Here is an 11,498-nt window from a genome sequence, read left to right on the forward strand (position 1 = left end):
CTTTTGGTAATACGATACCAACCATCACCTACTTAGAAATATAACTTTTGTATCGCCTGTGGCATAACCATACAGTTTTCGTATATAAAAGCCGGTACACATTCCCAGGGCCCGTACAACCAAAGGGTCCCAGGTTTGAGCCTTTCCCTCATCAATGGGGAAGAGTTATAGAAAACAGCAGAAAAGACTTTCATAAGACCATTTGTCAAATTATGTCCGCTCCCATTGGATTAAGTAGTTCAACATTTGTGTGTAGAACAATTGTATTTTTTTAAATATTCATTTCAAGGTGGGCGGAATGTTTAGGCTAATATATCTGTATCGAGTAATATTCGAAATGCGAATCATATACCCCTAAAAATAATCCCATTGGAGGAACCTAAAACTTGAGTACTCATGTGGCCAATTATTGAAATGTTGCGACCCACAAAATTGATTATTATCGCATTTTTGGTGGAAAGACGTGATTTAATTAATTGTTACATCGGATACGGACAACAAATTTGACCCCAATAAAATTGCAATTTCTGAAGGGTACCGAGATCTGTTTTAAATAAGTGACGTCTTGTAAAACTCTAAAATAAAGAGTAATAAATACCTTGTTGACTAAAAATGCTGAAGATATTAAAAGCTTGCTGATCAAAATAATTTACAAACCAGAAGAAATGCTTGTGCCCGACCAACACCCTTTCGCGGGTGAGTGTTTTTGAGTTAAAATACGGTTTTAACGGCGGGTGCCCACTTCTAGTTCCATTTCGACCCTTAACTGACATATCGACAACCAGGCGGCGCTACGAATCAAAGAATGTATGGTTAAAGACAGAGGAAACCTAGTACAGGATAATATGACCGCTGTTAAATTTATCCTTTAAAAATATATTTATCTACAAATCAGATTTTGCGCTATTATTTGTGACCGTAAATCTTGATTATGCTTTCTAAGGATAACAATCAATGTTCGAAAACTAGGGCTGGAGCCTCTTTTGCCATTATAACTGAGATTATTATACTACAATTCATAAATATTTTTGATGGTCTATTGGTAAGGAACTCTCCATTCGAAGGTTCGAAAAATACTTATACCGTGGCGCTGGCGTCACTCATTCTATGATATATAAATAATGCGTCACCAGGGTAGGTAGCAAACTAAGACCGCGGAGCTACAATATGTGACGTCACTCATTTTATTATCTGTGCATAATGCGTCACTTACCTATTGATTATAGTGTTGTTTTCGAAGATCTATCAATAAGCGTCACTTCTTTGCAATAAAGTGAGGCCTTCAGTCAGGAAATTTTGCTCAGGTTTATTTCTGGTACAGCTCTATAGAAAGTAAGTAAATTAATAATTCCCAGGTTGTATTACGAAGGTTAGTTTTCAGTCGAAAATCAGTTTTATTGTGTCAAGAGGATGGCTAAAAATAATTATTTAAATATAATAATTGAGGAAGATAATATTTGATTGGACATGTTCCCAAACCCTTAGCATGTATAACCCTGATTTTACAAACACTTAAGATTCCATTTAACCCATTTTATATGATATTTACTGTTCAATTGAACGAGTTAAATTCATGACAAGTTTTAATAGTTTTCCATGAAAGTTTTGATGTGAAATAATTGAGTTGCCCCAAGTCAAATTGCAAATATATTTAGTGTTTGATGTTATGTCTAAGTTAAGGCAATAAAGTATGTATTTGTTTATACTTAGGGAGAGTTAGCATGTTGAGACGAGTTTTACTTCTCTAGTAATCCCCAAATGTTAAAGGAGGTAACCACATTATCCCTTAAGATTAAAACCAGGTCGGTAACCTTTGTCTTCCGACACCGACACGATTGAAGCGCACGCCAGTAAAAGTTTTCCGTCGCCTTTCTTGTGCTGGGAGGGATTAGACGATAATTACCGCGTATCGTCTCAACATAATCATTCTTAGTGCACGTAAATGGAATATAATTGTACACACCCTAAGATAAATGGACGGAGCTAAATAGTCCAGCCAGCAAAAATAATAGTTTTAAACAAAAGACATCGGCAATGTAGATAGATGTCATCTTCTCTCTGCTACTTTTCAATGATAAATTATTTATTTTGCAGGTTGTTGAAGGAGAAACATATCTGCAATAAATTGGTGATTTAATATCAAACTCTCAACGAGTTTTCTAACCAGATATTATCAAATAAAACGACGTCTTCTCGTCATACTTGGAAGAAATTAATACGAGGATCTCCAAGAATGTCTGTTCCAGCCGATGCTACCGAGTTATTGTTCGCAATGGGCACTGCATTTGCCACCGACAACGAGAACACAATATCAGAACCTCTAAACCCGACTTTAAACCTCGGCGTTCATTCCTCGACATGGTCTTCTATGAATCCCGACATTGCCGTGGGCACGCTTATTGACATCACGAAAGACAACGTGGATGAGAGCGTGGGGTTGTTGTCTTTCGGACAGATTAATGATTTTACCCTTGTTCAACACTCCGATAACACCATGACATGCTGCGGGGATGATCCGAAAAACACGCAGGTAGAAAACATCTCCGAATATATCACCGGGGAAAGTAAAAAGATACTAAATGTAACTCCTAAAGATTTAACCTTGGAGGATGAACACCGTCGTATGCCATCAACACCATCAACACCCCAAGAGACTAGACCTAAGCCCAACTCAACTTTTCTCAGTTCTCCGTTAAATATTACTAAGGACTTCCAAGATTCACACCTCACCGAAGAACTTTTCAAAAATGCCAACATTGTAATTGAAGAACTCCGCTCAAAAAGACCTGGTTTGACACCTTCCGATTTGACCCCTGATGGTACGCAATCAAGCAGAGACGAACTGCACTGTTTTTCTCTTTTGGATGACGTTTCGATGTTATTTGATCAATCCAAACAACTCTGTGATTTGACTTTAGACGATTCAAATGAACGAGTGACCGATTGTATTGTCGCAGCAAACATTGAAAAACAGAAGCTCCAATTTCATGATTTCTCGATATCTACCGCAGTTGTACAAGACATTTCAGCTACACCTTTGTTCACTACTAAGAAAGGGGTCACATCCACAGAAATATCAGTGGCTAGCAATAAAAGTTTTGCAGACGGTAACCAGGTCATGAAAGGATGGTTCACCCAAAACACGTCGGATATATTGATTTCGAAGGCAAACGCTTGTAATTCTTTAAAACATTCTAGAACTTCCGTTTCACTAGCGAGTCCTGTTACTGACAAATCTCAGCCTTCCGTTTCAAGCTTTAACTCTGTCTGGGTGATAAACCCTTCCATAGAGTCCAAAGTGCTGACCAAGTCGCCCTTAAGCTGTACTATTGATAAACCATCTTGCACCGGGATTTCAGTACTCGCCTCTTCTTCGACTTCTTCGTCGTTTTCGAAAAATGTAAACAGTAAACTCGGTTTACAGAGTAAAATAAAAAAACCCAAACTTCTGCAACAGAAAAGTAGCAACATTGCAAAGATCGGAAGCAGGGTAGACTCAAACATATTTAAGTCCAAGACAACCCTAAAATATGACAGAAGAAGATCAATTAAGAGAGCAGTGGCGGTATCTCTTGTTAAGACCGGATTATTGACCAATAGCAAGTTAACGGCAAATCACAACGTACCAGAAGATACGCCAGAATTTGATAAGCCACCCTCCAAGAATTTTGGCGGGCTCATGCCACCACCTAAAAAGAGCAGTTACGCTGTAAAAGTCAAAAGCAACAAAGTTGGCATAAATTGTTCAACTGTCCCTGCAAGAAGTACCTCTTCGATGTAAGAAATAAATTTCTTCCTTCAAAATAGAAGTGTCATTCCAACGTCTATGTTTTGTAGTTTGTCTCAAACAAGAGTCTCTCCTGGTTTCAGAGGAGCAGATTTTTCGGCAACGGGATCCAGTACCACGACAGCAGGTGCTTTTCTTCAACGATCCAGTTCCCGATGCAAATTTCCCGACTCTTTGACTGTGGCACCATCCGGATCTAGATTTCACACAATTTCAGGTAGTAAAGTTAAATTGGTTGGAAATCTCGGAAGTCCTTCGAGTAAAATTTGTCCTTTAAGTCCAATTTAAGTTTTTTCTCAAAAAGGGCCACGCATTATTTTTACCCTCTTGATTCCAAGATCGCTCCTTTATGTTACTGATACAGTCCACGTTCGTTTCTTGTAAACGTTATTTTTATAAAATTTAGTGTAGAGATTAGGTAATATGGGTTTTTTAAATTTGTAGAAGGACTAACACTTGCTCATTCGTTCCCAAGAGTTTAAAATTTTAGTGCCTACTTCCTTCCTGCAGACAAAAAGTGACTCACGTTAGCAAAATATTATCTTCTTTTATTTCTGTAAAAGGTAAAATTCCTGTACCTGGACGAGGTACTCGACCGCCAATTTCGTCAAAGATACCAGGAGCCTCCTTTCTATCTCAAATCAGGCAAAGAACAGCTGCCGTTTCGGGTAAGTGTATCTACGTTTAAAGAGTGAAAGTGTCCTAGTTTCCTAGTGTTTTTTCTTTTACACAGGGTATCAAATAAATGAAGGTTCCTCATCGAAGATGACAGCTGTGAAGCCTTCTGCCGGAAACGGAAATCGGTTGAAGCCAGTAACGACTGTGAAAGGGAGAAAACCGGAAGCGAGCAGAGCCGGAGATTCAGTTGCGGCCTCAGCCAGAGGAACGGTTCCTCCTAAACCAAATACAGCGACCACTATCTCCCAAATTGAACCGACTAGATTAGTGAAGAAAGACTTCAAATAAGAAACGTTCCTTTCATTATATATTCGTTTGTTTCATTTTAAATATGTTTCTGGATAATTTTATCATTTTAATTAGAATTTTATTGAATTTGTTTTATAATTATATATTTCAAGAATAAATAATTGTATGTATAAACAATTTTATTATTTTGGGTATTTAGAGTTTATGTGGGGTACTCGGTAATGGTTTTTATGTGATGCAGTGGTTCTATGGTAAGAAACGTTTCTGATGATCGAACACTATTGTATTTTAAAATGACATTTTGTTTTGAGAATAATTAATTTAAAAAAGATTTAAGCTAGGCTAAAAGTAAGTATTTGGAACTCTTTTTAATCACTGGGTGCATAATTTTAATAAGCACACTAAAAGAACCTTAGAAAACTTATTGAAAGGATCGTTTCTTTATCACTTGGTACATGGAGGTAATTACCTCAATTACTATTGCCTTAAACATAATTAGCCTATGAGTAACATTATCATAAATAAAATTTTCACCCTGTCCACCAGGAACAATATTAAGTGAGTCACTAAACGTCGTAATAGTGGGGTGGTGGAGTGGTTCGCACTTTCGCCTCGCAGCAAGAGGGACCGGGTTCTATCAGAGCCTGTGGCAACGGCTGAAAACTCGGAATCACTCCTTCTGCGTAGAGCAAATAATATAAAGTCCTAGGAATGGAAAGATTGCTATTATTGGCTGCGTTAGAAACTTCCGGCAAAGCAAATCAGAGTAACCGGAAACGGTTACCGAAACCCGGTCTCTCTTTAAAAACGAGAGGCGCAAAAGTTCTACTAGACCGAGTTACACCTTCCATTCCTGGGGCTTTATATTATTTGCGTAGAGTTTGGAAGATGACTTGGGCCTAAGGTGGTGCCTTGGGTATTAGCCTAGCCTAACCGTTATTTGAGGCTGAAACCAAGGTCATTCATATAATTGAAGATAAAATTTTAGATTCCTAAATTCAATATCAAACTAAGCGAGTACACGGGGCCACATCTTACCAACTAGCCTTTATTGTGACCATTGACTGTGGAACCCACCCTGAATTATCCACTGTGTGGATAATGGGTTGCCACACGCCAGGGGGAACCGGGAAATCAATGATAAGTCGGGGAATTTAAAATAGGCCTGAAAAGGTCAGGGAATGGATATATCAGCCAAATTTGATTTTAAACAACAAAAATAGATATCTCTGATTTACTTTATAAAACGTTTCATATTGATATCTGTTTTTTAGAATTGATTGTATTTTTTAAAACTCATACATTTAATACTATAAGCTTTAAATTAATATTGGAGTTCTGTAACGTAAAGATGGTACATATTAATCGTATTTTATTGCCGATATTTATAAGAATATGCGCGGGCTCAGTTAGGCCTAATGGTTTCCTACGATTTCCTGCAAACCACGTGGCGACGGTGGAATTGTTACGATTTTCAAATTGATAATAATTTTTAAGGTAAGAAAATAATTTAACAATTAATTTAATTTTTTAATATAATATCTACGTTTTAATTTATATTCGTGTTTTGAATTCCAGGCTTCGGTTTAAGTTCTTTTTATCTCTAAAAAAACAACAAAGCAGCGGCTATTTAAAAACAGTATTATAATCAAAGGAAAATGTATATCTTTTTTATAGGATTTGGTACACTCTGTTAAAGGGCAACGCAAGCTCTGTGGCAAAAAGTAACGTGCTTTTTAACCCCCTACACCCCCCTCAGTACTGGCGAGACCACGCAGAGTTTACCGTAAATTTCGCACTTTGCATACATAGTCACACAAATGCCAGCTCACTTGCGTTGCCCTTTAAATAAGTCTTCGGCCGTTGGGATTTTGGCACTTATTTGGAATTATCTCAAAAACTATGAATGATAGCAAGTTGAAACCAATTTTATTTTTAATATTTTACTAATATCTTTTATACCTATGTCTTGATTCACGTGTAGCATTTCCATATCCGCCGGAAACGCGAAATATCGTTTTTCACAACATTTTTAATAACGATGTTACACCCCTGAAACCTGCATTTTTGGATTCAAACGGGTTGATTCATATTTAGAAAGTTCCATTGTTTTCCGGCTACGTCAAACGGCTGCTAAGATATGGCCTATTGAAAATTCGGGTCTCATTCGGTAAATTCTACAATGCCTAATTAATCAATATTATTAATCCGTCATATAACCACAACGTTCCAACAACTCGTTAAATCAATATATATGCTTATTGATGAAACGAGTAAAGTTGTTTTTTTCCTCAACAATAAGATATTATTTATTTTCCGAATGAGACCCGAATTTTCATTAGGCCATATCTTAGCAGCCGTTCGACGTAGCCGGATAACAATGGCACTTTCTAATTATGAATCGACCCTTTAGAATCCAAAAATGCGGGTTTCAGAGGCGTAACATCATTATTGAAAAAGTTGTCAAAAACGATATTTCGCGTTTCCGGCGGATATGGAAATGCTACACGTGAACCAAGACATAGGTATGAAAGATATTAGTAAAATATTAAAAATAAAATTTGTTTCAACTTGGTATCATTCATAGTTTTTGAGATAATCACAAATAAGTGCCAAAATCCCAACGGCCGAAGACTTATTTAACAGAGTGTACATTAAATTGGCCTTTCTATAAATTCATTTACGCTTGCCGAACTTGTTTTTATGTTGCTCCTACGTCACGATGTCCTGGCTTTATTAGAAAAGTTTTGACACGCGCGGTTTGCACGCGCACGTGAAAATCCGAGGTTTCTCGCGCCTTAAGCGCGCGCTCTTAATATTACCGAAGTTAAAGCAGTGAGGTAGTAGCTAAGTTAAAACAAGAAGGCCACGTTAATTTATAGAAACATCTATTAAGGTAAAAAACATTTGGTTTGATTCTTACAGTCACATGACTGTTGTTTTAAAGATTTTAATATTTATATTTTGTTCCATACCCAAATTGTGGCATAGGTGGTATTCACGAGAAGATGGCGGCCATTGGTCTAAGGTTGATAGTTATAGGGGAAAGGGGGATGACACTAGGGTTCCACTACAGCGATGATGACGTCACGAGAATACACCCTATTGAAATAAAAGTTTTATGTAAGAAATTATTGCATTAAAAAGGTTGAGTTCCGTATAAGCAGTAAAAGCACTACATAGCCAGGCGCGGTTCTAGGGGGTGACCCAATGGGCCCGTGCCCACGCAAAAATGTATGATTTGTATGAACTTCCATACTATTTTCTCCCCAACCCTATTATTTCCTGAAGTATGGGCCCACCCCTAAGAATCATTTTCTAGAACTGCGCTTGTATATAGCCATATAAAAAGGTGCGTATAAGCGCTAGAAGCTCTAACAGGCAACTTTTGAAAGACAGACTTAGAAAGAGACAAACGCAGCCACCCCTAAAATCGCTCTCTTCAAAATCTGACCATTGACGTCACTGGTCAGATCGCCCGCTAGCTCTCTCTTCGCGTTTCGACTTTCTCTTCAAAAACGAGTTCCAGATTGCGCCCCGTTGACTTTTACCGTCTGCTTTATTTTCCCGGGTTTCTGAGGCTCTTAGCCTCAACCAATCAGGGCGCGTAACGCGGTCACGTGACATAGTTGCTACAGCTGTACAGTACCGTAACTAGCCTTTTATGCGCCCGGTGCGAGCTTCTATGACTGCGCCCTTGAAAAATGCAGTGTTGCCAAAACTGGGTCCTAGTCTGGTAATTTCTGCGCCCCTCCAGGGTCTGCGCCCTGTGCCTGGGCACCGCTGGCACCGCCCTAGTTACGGCACTGCAGCTGTATTTTAAGTTGCCGGCTGTCAATAATGATAAATTGAAACGTCATCGACTATTATTTCAAAATAGTTTAATTTGTGCTATTATATTGAAAAGAAAAATTGACTTAAGGCGAAAAATATGGGTGAGAGAAGTATTTGAAGACAGAAAAGAAGATGGTGACTTCTTCAATTTAATTCCAAAGCTGAGACAGTGTTTCGACATTAGAGGCGATAGGCTGTATGTTGAATATTGAAGATTGACACCTGATCAATATGACTACATTCTAAATTTAATTGAAGATGAATTTGATGTTCAAGACACAAATATGAGGGAATATATTAAGGTGACTTTTTAAATATCACTTGTAATTTTATATTGGACTTTGGATTGGTTTTTTTTTAATACCAGGTATCTCGCAGCTGGTGATTGTTACCGCTCCCTTTCTCTCTAATTTCGGATGGGGAAATCCACAGTATGTAACAAAATTCCTGATGTTTGTGAAATAATATGGAAGGTTTTAAAGCCTCTTTATCTACCACCTTTGAGTAAAGACTACGTGGAGGCTACTGCATTGGAATTCGAACAGCAGTGGAATTTTCCAAACTGTGTCGGGGCCCTCGATGGCAAACACATTAATTTAGTTGAACGAAAAAATCCAGGCTCGTTATATTTTAATTATAAAGGAGCACTTTCAATTGTTTTGCTAGCTATGTGTGATGCCAATTATATGTTCACCTACTTCGATATTGGACAGTTAGGGCCAGGCCCGTCTTAAGACGTTTTGTGGCCATGGGCTCATCTAGAGAAAATGGTGCCAGCGGTGAGCTGCAATTTTGGCGCCCCCTAATATAATAATAGGGACCAATTTTGGTGCCCCTATACCTTGGAGGAGGGAAGTATTCTGGAGTGGAAAAGTCGGGCGCCACCTGCGGCTTTGTAAAATTCCCATCATGCTCTTTTTGGTCAGACGTCATCAAGCCAGAATGGTGGCAGATAAAGCTGACGTTTAACCGGGGTAGTCTGTGTAATTCTAACAGCAATAGGCGGGAAAGGACGTTCTTATTACCATTATGGGATTTTCCACTCCAGAATACTTCCCTCCTCCAAGCCTATAACCTATCGCGCGCACGGCGCCCGGGGCGGCCGCCCAGCCCTAGCTACGGCGCTGCCTGGGCTAAACTATTTCTTAAGGCCTTTGCGATACCCAACGGTCAGCCTTTGTATGTCCGTTGTCTAAATTCAACTACACAATAATCAACCAAAACTTTTAATTTCAAAAGTATAACATAGGCCTACTGAAGTCTGAAATTAAGATTTTTACTGACAGTGTCTCGCTGTTAGGTTTTAGATTTTGTAGGTACCGTATGATACGCGATGTGGCGATGAGTCAAATTACTTTAGACGTTACCAAAAGATCCATAATATTAAATGAGCATAAATAATATTTAACCAACTAAACCCTTATCCATAGAGTGGAAGCTGTATTGACGGCCTTTCCGGGGCCCCAAAACTGGCTGGGGGCCCTGGGCGGTAGCCCATTTAGCCCATGCTTTAAGACGGCCCTGGTTAGGACGTATCAGTGATGGAGGAGTGTTAGACGCATCAACCCTTGGTGAAATTGTGGATAATCAAAGCTTTTTTTCCTGGACTAAAGCTACCTAATAACTTTGATAAACAGTTACCCCATTGTATCGTGGCTGATGCTGCATTTCCCCTAAAGCAGAATTTAACGCGTCCTTATGGTGAATCTAATTTAACTGGTGATCAACTAATATTCAATTATCGCTTGTCTCGTACCCGAAGATGTATTGAAAATGCTTTTGGGATTATGAGTGCTCGTTTCAGAATTTTACTGAACGCTATTTCTCTTTATCCGGATCACGCCCAATCAATTGTGAAAGCAACCATTTGTCTTCACAATTTTTTAATATCTCAAGATAAAACTGCACCTGTGCAAGTCTATAACCCAAGAGGATTTGGTAATTTTGTAGACCAATTTGGAAATTTGCACGAGGGAAGTTGGCGCCATCAGTTGATTTCTGAAAGTTCTTTATCAAGAATTAGCCAAGTAGGAAGAAATTCCCACTAACGTGAGGCCGGTGCAATCAGAGATGACTTTAGTAGATATTTCAATGGAGTAGGGAGCGTACCTTGGCAACATACACAGTGCCTAAGTTAATATAATGAAATTTTAGTATAGAGGTTCTATGAATATATTTTTTTAAATGACATGTGAATAACATTAAATGTAAAAGTTTGTTTACAATACAAATTCTTCAGCCTCTTTTAATTCTAAGATTCTAATTTTAGCTTGTTGTTTAGATCTCTTTGACTACAACTTAAAATCATTCTTGAGGCTCAAGAGAAAGAGTGTTTCGCAATCCTGTTCATTGACATTGTTAGGAGGTGACTCGTTATTTTTTTGTTGTTGTCTTTCATTATTTCCAAAAGCTGTTAACTGACTGGATCAATGGGCTTCTTTCTTTTCCTTGGGATTTCTGGAACGAAAACCACTTTATCTACAATTGATGTATTTTGGGTTGAAGGGCCAGGAATGTTAGTGAAAGTTGAAGGAAACATTTTGGAAGGGGTCAAATTTGTATTCTTTGTATTTTTGTTGTCCTTTGGATCATTTCCTTTCTGAGCTTGAATTAGATTATCTTGAAGTCCTTCAATTATGTCGTCTTCTTCAATTTCATCATATATCTCTGTGTTTTGGTTAAAATCATTTTCCTCGGTCTCTATGACTTTTGAGGGTGCTTTTTCTTTCGATTGAAATAAATTTTTCAAAGATGACATGTTGGTGTCGGTTCTATTTAAAATGAAAATGACCACATTAAAGTTTGAATTTTTATTTCATAAATTATTACTCACATTCTATGAGTAACTGCGTCATCTAAAAATCTTAATATATCCATGTGCTCCCAGGGGCATTTTTGTGTAGCTCCAGATCCACTTGCCTTAGCTTTATTTTGGTTCTCCCTAATGTAT

The 11,498-nt window shown here is 38.1% G+C and overlaps 1 protein-coding gene across 1 annotated transcript; it reads left to right on the forward strand.

The window, feature by feature from the left end:
• Window positions 1–2,145: 2,145 nt before the first annotated feature.
• Window positions 2,146–4,753, forward strand: LOC149956269 (uncharacterized). The gene is made up of 4 exons (XM_090166820.1): window positions 2,146–3,777; window positions 3,838–4,004; window positions 4,351–4,455; window positions 4,521–4,753. The coding sequence occupies exons 1-4, from the start codon at window positions 2,234–2,236 to the stop codon at window positions 4,751–4,753; spliced, it is 2,049 nt and encodes a 682-aa protein (XP_090022946.1). The 5' UTR covers window positions 2,146–2,233.
• The last annotated feature ends 6,745 nt before the right edge of the window (window positions 4,754–11,498 follow it).

The sequence above is a fragment of the Leiobunum rupestre genome, chromosome 2 (genome assembly GCF_980474605.1).
Source record: "Leiobunum rupestre chromosome 2, qqLeiRupe1.1.hap1, whole genome shotgun sequence".
Classification (NCBI taxonomy): Eukaryota; Metazoa; Arthropoda; class Arachnida; order Opiliones; family Sclerosomatidae; genus Leiobunum; species Leiobunum rupestre.

Bases quoted from the DNA above. Each gene is read 5' to 3' on its own strand.
- LOC149956269 (XM_090166820.1), top strand. From the start codon at position 2,234: ATGTCTGTTCCAGCCGATGCTACCGAGTTATTGTTCGCAATGGGCACT. The intron at 4,005-4,350 runs GTAGTAAAGTTA...TTTCTGTAAAAG, and splicing joins TAGATTTCACACAATTTCAG to GTAAAATTCCTGTACCTGGA. The intron at 4,456-4,520 runs GTAAGTGTATCT...TCTTTTACACAG, and splicing joins AAGAACAGCTGCCGTTTCGG to GGTATCAAATAAATGAAGGT.